The sequence below is a fragment of the Medicago truncatula genome, chromosome 2 (assembly GCF_003473485.1).
Source record: "Medicago truncatula cultivar Jemalong A17 chromosome 2, MtrunA17r5.0-ANR, whole genome shotgun sequence".
Classification (NCBI taxonomy): Eukaryota; Viridiplantae; Streptophyta; class Magnoliopsida; order Fabales; family Fabaceae; genus Medicago; species Medicago truncatula.
In genome coordinates, this window is record NC_053043.1 from 9,685,014 (window position 1) to 9,701,144 (window position 16,131).

The following is a 16,131-nucleotide window of genomic DNA, read 5'->3' on the forward strand; positions in this document are numbered from 1 at the left end:
ATTCTACTCAAGGCCACTTAGTGGGCTTCAGGTCCTGCGCTCGAATCCAGTCTTGGGAATGCAACAACGTTAAAACTTTTCTTAGTCTTTTCTAATGAATTTTTGGTTGGTAAATCTGTTATGTAAATAAACTTGGTTGTTAAACATTTTTCAACTGAAATTGAATATTTATGATGATTTGTTCTTATTACTCGTATACAAAATATAAGATTGTTTCTTATATTTGAGACATGAGGAAGAAGTTGTATAATCCATAAGAAACTTTTATATTGCTCTTATTTTTCTTTTGAAAACAAAAACTTCCTGCATTTTCATGCAATATCAAGGTTCCCACTGTAACCGCTACCGCAATTTAGAACCATTTGGTGGTGCATTTGCTAGAATTTATGCTTCATCAATATACACCTTTACCTTGGTGTCATAGATTGAACAAAATATAATCCATGTTATAATGTCAAGATTAACTTTATCTAACTCTGGGAATGTTCATATAGAAAGTGGTTTGTATAGATGAAAAACAGGATTGGACTTACAAGGCAGATTGACATGTTTTTTGGTCAGACATGGAAATTTTCAAATGTGGGGTTGAGAACATGTCTAAGCCAAAAAGTGAACTTATGTGTGTGACTAGAACAAAGCATAATAAAAAATTACTTTTTATACTCTATAGGTAAGTAAAATTTGTATTTTGTTCCTGTTCTGATACAGTGTCAATGTCCTCACTCAATCAAGAGGAACTAGTCACTAGTCAGGTAACCATCAATTCTGTCTCTAAAGGCCAGAATAAGGCAAGCAGGCACAACATGTAGCACATGAAGCTGTCAAAATAACATGAATAAGTTATTTCATAGTAGTTTTTAGAGATATAAAATAATTAGTGTGTCTTCTGCTACAAACTTAGGGTGCGTTTGGATTGAAGGTTTAGAAGAGAAAGGGAAAAGAGGTTTACTTTTCTTTTTTAAACTATCGACTATATAACATGTTTTTTTTTTTAAATAAATCAAGTGTGAATGAAGTATTATATTATCGTTTATCATGTTAATATGTTAACTTTTTAAAGGACATTTCATGGTGTCCGTAATTTAAAAACGAAAAGTTAACCCTCTTCTCCCTTTCCCTCCTAAACCCTCCATCCAAACACACCCTTAAGATTTTAGAAATGGTGATCTTTTTTCTTATGCATGTACCTTTTATTGAGCCTCTCAAAGAGGTTTGTGTTTGTCAATCTATAAAAGTTCAGGTACTTTTGAAACCTTGAACACAAGGTTAAAAAGGTAAAATCCAAAACTTGTAAAAGATAATTCAAAAAGTGTGTTCACAAATTACAGGTGTTACTGTGTTGGGTCAAATTTTTTTATTTGTAATGGCAATGGGGCGGGGTGGGGACGGGTTTTACCTTCCCCGTTCCCATACCCGATTCTTATATACTTACCCGTTACCCTACCCATACCCAACGGGGATGAGAAATTGAATCTCATCCCCGTCCCCAACGGGTTCGGGTATCCCCGTCCCCGCATTGAATAATTTTTTTGATGAAAAATATAAGTTTTTTTGCATCCCCAAGAGTAACGTTGTAATACATTATCCAACAATAAGCTCACTTTCACATTTGTTAGACAAAATTATTTAGTTGATCCTTTAAATATCAATGGTAGTTTTTATTAACATGACAATTATAAAAAAAAATAACATAACATATCAACATAAAGTAGTTTTTTACATTTGGGACGGGTTTGGGTATGGGTTCGGGGTGGATACCTATATACCCATTACCCGTCCCATACCCGTGTTTCGAGATCGGGGAAAACCCATACCCATACTCAAACCCATTCAAAACGGGAAAAACCCGTCAAATTGAGTTTGGTTCGGGCGGGTAACCACGGGTATGGGTTTTGTTGCCATGCCTACTCTCAAAGAGGTTTGTGTTTGTCAATATTCTATAAAAGTTGAGGTACTTTTGAAACCCTTGAACACAAGGTTAAAAAGGTAAAATCCAAAACTTGTATAAAATAATTCAAAAAGTGTGTTCGCAAATTACAGGTGTTACTGTGTTGGGTCAATTTTTTTTTTTGTCTAGTAGCCTAGTGGGTAGAGCTCACACATATATAATAAACTAGAGCAATGAGATCATGCATTAAAAGCTACATTTTTGTAGGGCTCTAATTAAGTTTGTGACTATTCCATATTCCTTAGTTTAGCCTCTATGATCACATTATTCACAAAAGATGTTCAATTTGCCATTTAGAAATGGTATAACTTTCTTTCTCTTTTTGTTGCAAATTTAAATTTGCCTTCATAAAAAGATATGCTCTTTTGGGGAGAATTTAGCTAAAAAAATGAATATAGAACAAGCAAAATATAAAAGTAACAAGAAGAAATTTGTTTGGTTACACTAGTTTATTTTGCTCATATATTGCAGTAACAATTATTATACACATTGGATTGATACAAGTAAGTATATTTTGAGCAGAAATAACATGACATCATTGAACATAGATTTTGAACTTGAAAAGTTTCAAAGTTCTAATTAACCAATCTGAACAAAGCATGAAACATGAACACTCTTCATTCACTTAGAAGTTATACTGAGACTCTTGAGTATGTTCAGGTTTTCCTGCTACATAATCCAAGAGTCCTTCACCAGCTTTTTCACCATGAGATTCAGTTGAGAATTTTGAAACACCTCCAAAGGCTATAATTGCAACCAAAAAGACAGTAGTGGAAGCAAATAGAGGCCAAAAATAGGCTAGCATGGTTAAAAAGTGTGGTGCTCCATATATGAGCAAGGAAAATACTAGTGAAATTAATATTGCTATGGTAATTTGGTATCTATATTTTAGAAGCTTTTGTGATAGGACCATGGTATCTTGAATAGTAATTTTACTGCAAAGAGATATAAGAAGGGGGAGGAAGAGGAAGAGGAAGAATGGGAAAAAGGGTGAAGAGAGGAAGAGAATGTGGTGATTTCTATCTAAGTGTAGGCAAGTATAATTATAAGTTGAAGAGATTCTATGTTTTGGAATTGATGTTCTTATTGGCTTTTCAAAGTTTGCTTGGCCCATCTGCCACTTATTTTCCAAAAGACACTATTATTTTCCCAAATTGTCCTTTTATTAATATGTGGTTAAATATTTATTTTAAGAAATTTTTTATTCTAATAATATGGAATAAATATCCAAGTTATTAACTTGACCAAAAAAATAAATATCCAAGTTGTTGATTGATTTGTAGGGTTGTATCGACCTAATCCCTCACATTATTAATATATTAAAATGGTTCATAATTTTGTTAAATGTTAATAAAAATTCGTTGTTCTTTTAGGATGTTACCAAACGCACCTTTGACACTATTCACTTAGTTTCAAACTCATCTCTAATATTACCATCTAATATCATCACCCTAATGTCATTTTAGAATATGAAAGAATAATGGGAGGAACTAGATTATTACACTTCTATACTTTTAATAAAGAATTTGAAAATCAACTAGTTACATATATTTTGCATATATGTCCCTTTACTAGTTTACCTAAATATGTAGTAAAAATTCAGAGTTTATTGTGCTATATAATTTTTTTTTCATTATAAACTTCCCTTGCACTGATCATACTGTGAATACATTATAATTTTCCTTAACCAACCTAAATTAAATATATTTTTTTTCAAGAGAAGTGTTATTTGAACAATCATTTGGTTGACAACTTTTTGAACAACCATAATTTACAAAGAAAAAGTTGGTATTTGCACGAAAACCAAAACAATATAGAGATAAAGTAAAAAGTAATGTGAGTATGAGAGAAAAAGTTGTCACAAAAATTATCATAAAATGGATGTTCAAATATCATTTCTCTTTCTTCAAATGAGATAAGGAATATGACATTTTATTTTACTAATATCATTTCATTTATTTTCAATGGAGTAGTGACTAAAAGATTCTCATGGACGGCAATGACGGAGAAGGGATAAGCCTTTCAATAATTGTTTTTTGGACCAAGTGTGAAGGGCATATTAGTCATTAAAACAAGTTGATGGAATGTTTTTGGTATTGATTCTTTGTCAAATTCCAGACAGGTCGGTTTGCGATGTCCTTTTTGGGGAGTGGAAGCTTTTTAATTGGAAATTTAGAATGAAGATTAGTATTCAGGAAAGGCATAGCTTCCTTGGCCTATCCTTCTTCATGTTGATAACTTTATGTGTTTCAAGAGCACATAAGTTAGTTAATTAATCAATGAACAATCAAGAGTCATTTGGGCCAAGTTTTGATACTCATTTGTATTTGACTATTACTTTTTCCACCCCGCTGCCTTCTCGCGTGCCCTCCGTTTTTAACTAAAATACTATTTGTTCGGATTATATAATCCGGACATAGATTGGATTATATAATCTGAAATGATAAAAAATCACGCTACACCATGTCTTTACTGAAACTTGGACTTGATCAGGGTGCAAGACGATTCAGAAATCATAATCCGGACAAGATATATGCTTCCCGGAATATGAAATATGAACACCCTATATTTGAACAGAGCGGGAAAAATTGTCGTTATTTTCCGAAAAAAGAAATCCGAAAAGCTAGGTTATATATACTTCCCAAGAACCTAGCTGAAGCTCACCACCTTTATCACAAACACTCCCTACACCCTTAGAAACACACCAATTTGGGCGAAAATATGATTTGGAGCAGCAATCTGGCCATCAAGGGAGGTTAACACATCATCATTTTCATCTGAGTGCAAAGATAATGTGTATATAAACCTTCCCTTATTTGAATTTTAGGCGCTTTCCTTTTGATCACGTCATATGATCTGTACTGGAGCAATACGAAAAATAAAATCTGGACTGCATTCATGCATTTCAGATTTTTTAATCCGAACAACACCAGTACAAAAACTGTGCTCATTTTCTGAGTCTGCTTCGCACTGTTTTCAGTTATGGTTGTTCCTGTTGATGCCCCAAATGATGATCCACCTGAGATTGATCCTCCTATTGTGTTGCCGGTTCTTTTACTTGAAGATGTGCATGATTCCGAAAATGCCAAATCCGAGAATCCCCCACCACCACCACCGAAGCGCATTTGGTAAAGATGAAATACATCACCTTATAATGAACATCATATCCAACACCTAACAAGTCACTCACATAACTTCATTTAATCATACAAAGCTATTCACGAAAGATTTATAAGTTAAACGACTTTAAAGAATCATTATCGACAAAGTCCGTATCAAGTGGCAAACGATCAACATTGATAATTTTCAAATCAAAGTAACTTATTCAAGTTTGAAAACTCACAAATCAATCTTAATCAATCATGTAGTCATGAGCTTAAGCCACTTACGAACTATCAAACATTAGTTCAAAGATTAGCCTAAGTTCGTATGAGAAAACTCAAGTCCACATTTTCCACATTCCCACCTGAAAATCAAATTTGACATGATTAAGACATTTAACCAACTTTACAAGCCTTGCCTTTGTCCAAAGGGACCGTAGACCAAACTTGTACTCCCTATTAGTTCACCAAAGTTCATTTCCGACAAAATCCAAAATTATCAAAAGTTCAAGTTTCAACCAAAATAAAAAATCCCAAATTTGAATGAGCAAATCATGTTCCAGTAGGTTTAGGAGTTCAAACAGAGATTAAACAAGTTGAAATAAGTGTTTTACAAAGCTCGGATTGGCCCCCTAAAGCCCGGAACAAAAATCAAAAGTTGTTGAAACTGGGCTAGTTCGCTTAAGTGTCCATTCCGTTCGCTTAAGCGACCAAGCTTCAGAAGCTTACAGTAGTTGTTCGCTTACCGTTCGCTTAAGCGACCAAGTTCCAGAACTTACTGTGATTGTTCGCTTAGTGTTCGCTTAAGCGAACAATCATCAGTTCTGCAGAAAAACTTTCGGGTTTCAACCCTTTTTCACCTAAAATTCCCAATTTTGATCTCCCAACGCCCAAATATGTTTCCAAAGTTTGTTTACATGTCATAACACTTAAAAGGGCTCTCAAGAACACATCAAACATGAAAACAAATGTCATTTAAACATAATTCACCAAATCAACCCATTTTCACAAAACCAACAACAACAAGTTATTTCACATCACAAACTCATGATTTATGAATACCCAAACTATGAATCATCAACAACAATATCTCTTAACAACAACAACATCAATTAAACATGATTCTCATCACAATTCAACAACAACATAGCACAATTCAACAATTAGAGCATAATTCACAATATATCATTTTCACATACTATGAACATGCAGTTTCACCAACAACAATTCAATTATCACCAATTTCATGTATTCAAACATATCATCATAACAAGAGTACAAATTTCAACAACTAAGAGCAAAATAATCACTTATTCAAATAAGCACTTAAGCATACAATTAGGAAAAAATTACAACTAATTGATTATGATTGAAATCTTATCCCCTTACCTCAATTAGCAATAATCCTAGCAAAAGCTTCAATTTAGCTCCTAGAATCTCTATCACCTCTTGGGTCTTCAAGTTTTCCTCCCTTCTAACCCTTTTATCTTCTCTTGAACTTTCTCTCACTACCTCTCTCACTAAGAGCAAAATAATCACTTATTCAAATAAGCACTTAAGCATACAATTAGGAAAAAATTACAACTAATTGATTATGATTGAAATCTTATCCCCTTACCTCAATTAGCAATAATCCTAGCAAAAGCTTCAATTTAGCTCCTCGAATCTCTATCACCTCTTGGGTCTTCAAGTTTTCCTCCCTTCTAACCCTTTTATCTTCTCTTGAACTTTCTCTCACTACCTCTCTCACTAAGAGCAAAATAATCACTTATTCAAATAAGCACTTAAGCATACAATTAGGAAAAAATTACAACTAATTGATTATGATTGAAATCTTATCCCCTTACCTCAATTAGCAATTATCCTAGCAAAAGTTTCAATTTAGCTCCTAGAATCTCTATCACCTCTTGGGTCTTCAAGTTTTCCTCCCTTATAACCTTTTTCTCTTCTCTTGAACTTTCTCTCACTACCTCTCTCAAATTCTTATGAAATGAAATGAAAACCTATTTTCGCTAAAGACAAGAGTTTATATAGGCTCCTCTCAAATGAGCTTAACCCTAATGCCTTAGTGGGCTTAACTCACTTGTTCACTAATTCTAAAATGTTTCTACTCACTTAACGGTAAAATAATAACAACGATCATTTACCGGCTCACAACTAATTACCACACTAGTAACTTAGTAAAATAATGGTTCTCAATTGAAACACTAAAAATAATCCTCACAATGAATTTACTAAATTACCCTTCCAACACGAAAGGCCATAAAAATGCACCCAATAATAAATAATCACACACAAGTACATATAAACACATATTAAAACAATTAAAAATAATTTTAGCGAAAATCGGGCTGTTACATCCTATGTGTAGTTTTGATTTTTTTGGGAGCTCCTTTGGTTGGCACCTTTTTTGGAGGTGGTGACAACATTGCGGTCTCCGAAAACGCTAACAACCGCATACCCTCTTTGATTTCTAGTTTCATTTGGAACGAAACTCTTTCGAGACGTTCTTGGATACCACGCCACTCCTCCGCGACCAAAAACAAATCTTCATTACTTTCTTCTTCACCCATATACAACTTATGCCAATGCGGGTGTATCTCATCCAATCAAATGGGCTTCTTGTGACGGATTTTCATAGCAATGAAGCATGCACAAGGTAGGCCATACGCCTTCTTTTGAACACAACCACAAGTTTTTTTCTCGATGCACAAGGTTTTCCTAGCACGCGCTTCTTCCACAAAAATAAAGGTCATGGCTTGTCTAGACATGTGACCCCCCAACCCGGAGTACAAAGTGACATATTTGTACCTATGTTCGAAGACCGTAACGCTCCTACCAAACGATGATTGTATCTCCCCAAATTGGTTTTCCAACATCTCATCTTTGGAGGTGGACAAATATTCCTTCACCACACCATGAGCTCCTTCAACTCTATTCGTGGTCCTACACCCAAGATGTAACACAAGGTCCGTCCACGCCCTCACTAGTCTGTCCTTAAAAGGCTTCAAAATGGTAGTTTCAACATATTCAATAAACTTTGGATGATCCTTACAAGCATGTTGAAATTTCACTAGATTACCCGCATATAACTCTTGAGATTAGATTTTGCATCTTCGTCAAGTCACCTCTTTTTGCCTTTTTGAATTTGTGATGTTCATTGTAGACTTGCTTGATATTTGTGATGGACTCTTTCCTTTTCTTCTTCAAATTAGTGAAAATATTTTTTGGTTTAACCGAAGAATCGGTCAAGTCATGTACAATCTTCTTGTCGTCCTCCATTAATCTTCCAGCAAGAAAGTGCCCTGCTACATACCGCACCATCTCATGGTTGTGAACGCCATTAAGAATAGCCAATTTCCAAGCATTGTTTTCCCTCACGACATATCCACGCACCTTGAACAAACACCCACATTTTCTTGATCCCGTTGCTTCATGCTTCACTTTTGTCTTCGGTAATTTGTGCTCGCCGCTCCATTTACAAACCAACTCCAACATAGCATTTCTACCTTCACAAGATCTTCTAATGATAACCGTAAATTCAAGCCTATTTTCTTGTCGACGTACCCAACCAAGCAATTCCTCTTTATCTTTCCATGAATCTCGTGTCGAAAAGAAATGAGCCGTGTCAACTTCGTTGTCACGAAGTTTACACACATCGGAATTGACGCTTGAAGCCTCTACTTTAACGGAAGCTTCAACCTTCACGGAAGCTTTGACCTTAATGGGAGCTTCAACCTTAACGGAATTGACAACACTACGTTTTCGATCACCCGGATCATCATCCGCGTTCTCAACCGTATCTGTAAATAAACAACATATAATTTGTAAACTAATTAATAAACATGTATCTAATATCATATAATAACATAGACAAACAAAAGAACAAAAGGAAAAAAAAAATTGATTTTTTTTTTTGGACAGTAGATACTGCCATTTGAAAATTTTCTAAGTTACCAGCGGCAGTTAATAGCCACTCACACCCAACGGTAGTTAACTGCCGCTACAACTCATGACAATACAAAAAAAAAAAAAAAAACCAAAAAAATCAATCAAATGTAATGGATTTTAATATTGTAATACATGTTCTTTGATGCATATTGTGTGTAGAAACGTCTTAGCAATCGATCAGCAATGATTTGAAAGCAAGATTTTGACACAAATATTTGAAATTGAATTTTTTTAGGTATGGTAATGGTGAGGTAAGATGATAAGTGAATAAGAGAGGTAGGGGTTTTCTAGTTTTTTTTGGGGGAAAAAGCAACGGCAGTTAACAACCGCTGGGTCCCAGCGGCAGTTAACTGCCGGCACATCTTCCAACGATTGTTAATTACCGCTGGGGGCTTTTTAGTAAATTATTTGCGTCAATGGAAGTTTCCAATGTCAAAAAAGCAATTTTCAAGTAGAACAAGATAAATAAATAAATAGTAAATAAATAACACCTTATATTTGGCTTTGGCTTTGGCTTTGTGTTCAGAAACCGTAAGTTTTAATTTTTTCTTCTTCTTTTTACTATATTGAATTATTATTATACTTTTAAGCAAAGATGACATGTATTCTGAATATTAATCCAAATTTTATTTATTCTTTGAAGCCACTTTTGTTGGTCGTTTTCTAATTGAAGTCGCATGAGTAGTCTTTTTTGAATGAGTTTCACAAAGAAAAGTAAGAGAATTAAATGATATCAAACGTTTTTAGCGCTGAAGCAATTCAATAGTCCTAAGTGATATCCTTCCATTGATAATGATAGAGTGTGACAAGTTAAGAGAGTTAAATTTGATATAAAAAATTGTACATCAAGCCAATAAACTAAATTGTTATTGCCTACTTAATTATCTGATTTGTCCTATCAGTGAGAATCCTTTGTATTTCACTCTTAATTACAAATAATAGAGATTTTATTTGAGATTGAAGCAAAATGTGTCAGCAGAAATAAATATTGAAGGAAAAAATGCCACCAACTAATGCACTATATTGTTATTATGCTCTTGAAACTTGAACTTAGTTGATTGAAATGGAAGTATTATCTCATAAGCCAAAGTACTTAGAAGGGAATAAAATTAAAAGAGTTAACTATTCAACTTATTTAGGGTTAGTCTAGTGATTGATTTGGAATCTTAGAGTTTGCTCATCTCAAAATCTCAGATTTGATTCCTTTTGGTATCAATTTTGGTGGGTAAGTCCATACAAAACTTTGCTTTGGCTTTAAACGACATCTCGTAAGTGGACGGTGAGATTGGTCCCTCAGATTAGTCGGTTCTTGGATCGGATAAAGAACATCCACTTTAAGTTGGAGGTATTTGGTGGTTATTATGTATTAACAATAACAAATTATAAATTGGGGATGTGTACATGGATCCACTTATACATCTTTTAGTTGGATGCTCTAACTCTAAGGTTATAAACATTTCTTTAAAAAATCATTAAGTCTACTGGATTCTATCCTAAAATGAGTTCCATTTATTGAGGTATCATTGTTAATAGTAGTTAGTGGAATCAATATGTGAATTGACATACAATTAAAATTGGTATATTAGTGAAAATATAATCCACGGTCTGATTTATAGGACAAATAATATGGAATTAACATTGCCTCCGGTTGGAAATTTAACGCATTTGCGTAATCAATATATCATTGGTCGTTGGATCAAGATCGAATAATTTAAATTTCAATACATCATAAATGTATTAACTACGAGAAAGAGTCAAATTTCTAGCCACAAGCAATCCGATTTCAATAATATGAGGCAATCAAATATTTCAAAGGTGAACTATGATTAAACTATTTTCATATAAGTTATAGTTCATAAAAAATCTTAAAGAGAATTTATTGAAAGAAACTGAATATTAACTTATGATAATAAATCATAAGCTATATTTATAGTTCATCCAAATATTCAGGCAACTGTTTATGATAGAATCTAGTAGACTTAATGATTTTGATATTATGGTGATATAAATGATAAACTTACCACATATTGGTAAGAAAATGTTCGGTTGTTGTATCATTTTGATATAAATGTGAAAGAAGCCTTAAACCTTATGATATGAGTAAAAGTCTATGAAGTAAAAAATAAATTAAGGAGAAAAAATGGAAAGTAAGTAGAAGTTAATGTCAAAGTTAGAATTAATCAACAAAATTAACTAGACATTTCATATATATGTTAAGTTTGCTTCACTGCTGGGAAATGTTTCCCTATCTTTAAGGTCAATTCCTTATATGAATGAACTTTCTTATTTTCTTCCATAAACCTCTCTTTCATCATATATATATATATATATATATATATATATATATATATATATATATATTGCATTATGACTTGTAAAAGCCATCATTTGTTGTTGGTGTTTTTGTGCTTAGCCTCAATAGTACACTTACCATAACCAAAATAGAAGACCAAAGGAAAAATACTTTATATAGTAGTGATCATTAGTATTTTTGTACTTAGCCTCAATAGTGCAATTTCCATCACAAAAATAGAACACCTAAGGAAAAATACTATATATACTAGTGATCATACTTCATTTGTTGTTGAGAAAATTTACCAAGAAAGAAGAAAATGGTTGTCAATGAAGAGGTTCCTCTTGTCAAACCAGATGTTGTTGTGTTGGAGATTGATCATTTGCAAAACAAACTCATAGGTAGTTCATATAATATATGTTACAGTATTTTATTTGCTTCATCATTTCATTAGGTTCATGCATGTAAAACACCAATGGAAAATTAGATGGACTCATTGTGTTAAGGATCAAGATTTTCAAAAATTACATGGAAACTATTTTTAGTCCTTATTTTTGGTCTTGTGTTAGTATTAATTTCTGGTGGTAAGGAAACTGTAAAAAAAAAAAAAAATCATTTTTTTTATCATAAGGTATGAATAATTTTAAGTGAACTCTTTTCCAAGGTAAGAAAAGGAAGTTATTTCTTTTCATTTAAAATTGGCCTTCAAGTGGTAAGGAAACTCCAAATAAAGATAAGGTAAAGGTATTTAAAAAAATAAAGGATATTAATTTATTTCTCCACCATTGTTAATGTGTAAAAGAAAATTGTTAGCTTGTTATTAAATTTGTTTCATAACATCATGACTAAAAGGTGATAGTGGAAACTAGTGACAATTTATTCATGGAAATAAGAAAAAAAATTAAACTTATAACTAAGTTAAAAAAATCAATAGATCAATGGAGGCAAAAATTACTTATAGATTTTTATTTTGAGTAAATCACAGTTTTCTTTGAATATGGATCCTCTCATATGTTACTAGCAAAAATTCACAAAAAATAATTATGAATAAGTTTTAATCTGTTGCAGAAAAGGTTAATGAACTTGCTACATGCCATGGTGAAATCAAGGCCATAAGGGCAATTGAAGCTAAGAAAGATAAGGCCATAGAAGAGGTATTTGTTTTTTACAAACATAAAATGTGAACTATTTCATATTAGTTTTCTTTTACCACAGTTAGAACATTATTTGTCAGTAATTATCTTTTTCTAATTTCAGCTGAGAAATGAAGTCAGTAAGATGGATGAGAGACTAAGACTTAAAGAGGATCATCTTAAAAACAAGGTACTATTGTATCCAAAACAATGATAAATTCTATGATGCATGTTATTCAAAATATCTTCATATGCAGAACCTAGAAATCAAGAAACTGACGGACGAAAAGAAAGATGCGTTGGCTGCACAATATGCTGCAGAATCAGCACTTAGAAGATTACACACAGATCAAAAGGAAGAAGATTTTTATCCATTTGAAAGTGTCATCACGCCTCTTGAAGACGAGATTAAGATGTATAGAACTGAGGTAATGATACTCCAATTTCCATTAATGATGCTTTTACAATGAAATATTAAAATATAAATATGTTTAGTCCTTAAAAGATGATAACACTAACATCAATTCTGTCTACAGATTACAGCACTGCAGGAAGATAAGAAAGCTTTGGAACGGCTGACAAAGTCGAAAGAGTTGGCATTGCTTGAAGCAGAGAGGATTTTAAGAAGTGCATTAGAGAGAGCTTTGATAGTCGAAGAAGTTCAGAATGAAAACTTTGACTTGAAGAGACAGATCGAGATCTGCCAGGCATATATCTTTTTATGTTTCCATTTCCGTGTATAGTTTCTATATCAAACGGCAATCAGTTTCAGCAAAATTTATACAACTTTTCATGAACAGGAGGAGAACAAAATCTTGGAGAAAAGCCACCGTCAAAAGATTGTGGAAGTTGAGAAACTTAGCCAAACAATTCATGAACTTGAGGAGCTCATCTTATCAAATGGAGCCACCGCTAATCTCATTCGCGATTATAAGCGACAGATTTCTGAGTTGCAAGTAGGCATATGTTAATAATGTTATGACCACTTGCATTTTGGACTAACTTTTACATGGGACTTTTGTATCTACTGGTTTATCTATACAATAACATGGTTTTAGCATAAATTTTCAGGAGGAGAAGAGGACACTAGAGAGGGAATTAGCAAGGGTAAAAGTTTCTGCTAACAGAATTGCAACTGTTGCGGCTAATGAATGGAAAGATGAAAGTGATAAGGTCATGCCTGTTAGGCAATGGTTAGAAGAAAGAAGGATTATGCAGGCAGAGATGCAAAGATTGAAAGAAAAGCTTGCCATATCAGAGAGAACAGCAAAAGCAGAATCACAATTGAAGGTAATTTTTTTTTTTCTATGTGGGCATATAATAAGTCGATTCTTTAGTAATAAATAATTTTATACGGTATTTATTTTTCGCAGGATAAACTGAAGCTGAGGCTAAAAACACTTGAAGAAGGTTTAAAGCAATTCTCGGTCAATTCCAATGCATTTTCAGTATCTCCAAAAGCTGATAAATCGAATATCTTAAGTTTCGTAACAAACAATGGTGGATTGAGAAACAGGTCTACATCACAACCAAGAGGATCTACCGTTGGAAGAACTTTGTTCCAAAAGGCAAACATAAAAGGCAACATAGAAAGTATGGCTGGGAACCGAAAACCGGGTAGCATAACCAAAATGAAATATGGTTCTACAGAAAATGTGTTGAAAAAAGGTATATGGGCGTCAAAAAACAAATTTTCTGATGGTGGTGAAAAAGAAAATGAGATACAGGTGAACACAGGCAGTGTTAAAACCAATGCTGATGAAGACTCTAAATTTAATAGCAGCAATGATTTAGAAAGCAATGATGTGGTCTCTGGATTTTTATATGATAAGCTTCAAAAAGAAGTCATCAATTTGAAGAAGACTTGTGAAACAAAAGACAGTACTCTGCACACCAAAGATGAAGAAATAAAGGTACTGGTAACAACTATCCTCGTATCAGCGTTGTCAATCGCAGATCGTAGAAAATAGTGGTTTGTTCATATTTTTCTACGCAACAATGCTATATCACTGCTATAACCGTTATTTGACTTCTTTTTTTACTAAATAGTGTATCGCAAAGCAATAGTGATTTGTTGAAATCGTAACATTGTTTTGTCATATCTCCCTTTTGTTACATAGAACTAAAGATAAGAGATATTCTTTTCAGATGCTCACAAAGAAAGTTGATGCATTGACAAAGGCTATGGAAGTAGAATGGAAAAAAATGAAAAGAGAAATAGCTGCTAGAGAGAAGGAAGTTGCATCAATAAAATCCGATGATAGGAGGAAAAACAGAAGCTCAGACTTCTCTAAAAGGTTCTTTTCTGTCACTTTTTCTTTTGAAAGATTGATACCTTTAACTTCTTAGTTAACCTGAACAATGCTATAAAATTACTGCAGGGTGATGAAAGAACATTGAAGATTCTTTATGAAGAGAAAATTGGAGGCAATTTATGTATCAATGCATCTTATGATTTTTCTTTGTATACACAACATAATTCAGTGTGCAGTTTGTTTAAATAAAGTTCCACTAACTTACAGAGTCTGAGATCCAACCCTGTACATACAGAGAAGTATTGCATGTTTTTCTCTATATTTATTTTAATGATATCTTCCATGTTCTGTGATTGTGAGAATTACACTGGCTAAGTTTGTCAAATGCAACATCAGAAAGATTGATTATAAAGGAATAACACATAAGAAACAATTGAATCACACAGAAGGAATTTTGAGAAGATCTCGGGTTCAAACCTAGAAAACTTATTTACCAATCGAATCACCAACTTACTAACATTTGCCTACAAAAAAAAAAATTGTTGACCAATTGAATCACATGTTAGATAGAACTATTGTTACTTCAAATCACAATAGTTCTGAATCTTAATGCTATGATGACAGTAAGTTCGCTTACAATTAAGCGTTGAGGATATCCATCTACCTGTAATGAGTTATGGAATACTACAAGCTTTTGAAGAATATGATCATATGTCTAAAAATAATTCAAGGTAGAAGAAATTTCATAGAACTATCTTACAGTAGACAAATATCATATGCTCATTGTTCAGTTAAAATTATGAACAAAAGCCAGCATTCACTACTCCTACAGTATGAAAAAAAAAAACTCTTTGAGAAGATGGATGTACACATTGAGAAGCTTTGTTTTCTCTTTTTAGAATCTTTCAGAAAACTTAGTAAAAAACTACAGATAAATTTCGTAGCACCGTTCAAAAGTTCTGCACCTCTTGAATAGTTGGTAAAGAAGGAAGCCATTTTGGAGACCTTCTCAACACAGAACTTTTCCTAACAGGAGTAACTCTGCTTTTGATTTGAAATTTCATTGATCCACTTAACAGCATTTCCAACTGTTCCATAGTCACCACAATCTTCACAATCCTTTTCTTCATCTTTCCATCATCAGTTGTCATACAAGGCTTACCAGATTGCCTTATGAATGGTGCAAGATGGTAAGCCTCTCTGTGCTGCACTTTCCTACGAACCGCGATATATTGTTTACTAGAAGTAGTGTTCATCTTTTCAACTGGCAACGAGGCATTATTAACCTCTATTTCTCTTCCTTCAGTTGGAGCAAATCTAGTTTTATTCTTTGGTTGAGAATGACAAGCCACACAATTTCCCATTTTGCTTGATCAAAAGAAAAAAAGACTCACACCATTATATAGAGAGGTCTGTTTGGTTGGGTCAATTCCATGTTCTAAACGTGCAA

The 16,131-nt window shown here is 33.2% G+C and overlaps 1 protein-coding gene across 1 annotated transcript; it reads left to right on the forward strand.

The window, feature by feature from the left end:
* Positions 1–11,380: 11,380 nt before the first annotated feature.
* LOC25486250 (microtubule-associated protein 70-5) lies at positions 11,381–15,034 on the forward strand. The gene is made up of 10 exons (XM_013607474.3): positions 11,381–11,694; positions 12,362–12,447; positions 12,551–12,616; positions 12,684–12,854; positions 12,963–13,133; positions 13,227–13,382; positions 13,498–13,716; positions 13,800–14,339; positions 14,575–14,723; positions 14,808–15,034. The coding sequence occupies exons 1-10, from the start codon at positions 11,613–11,615 to the stop codon at positions 14,824–14,826; spliced, it is 1,659 nt and encodes a 552-aa protein (XP_013462928.1). The 5' UTR covers positions 11,381–11,612; the 3' UTR covers positions 14,827–15,034.
* Positions 15,035–16,131: the final 1,097 nt, after the last annotated feature.

What these genes read in the sequence shown, in the direction of transcription:
- LOC25486250 (XM_013607474.3), top strand. Translation starts at nt 11,613, where the DNA reads ATGGTTGTCAATGAAGAGGTTCCTCTTGTCAAACCAGATGTTGTTGTG. An exon ending in GACAGATCGAGATCTGCCAG is followed by an intron (nt 13,134 to 13,226) that starts GCATATATCTTT and finishes TTTCATGAACAG; the next exon opens with GAGGAGAACAAAATCTTGGA. An exon ending in GACAGATTTCTGAGTTGCAA is followed by an intron (nt 13,383 to 13,497) that starts GTAGGCATATGT and finishes ATAAATTTTCAG; the next exon opens with GAGGAGAAGAGGACACTAGA.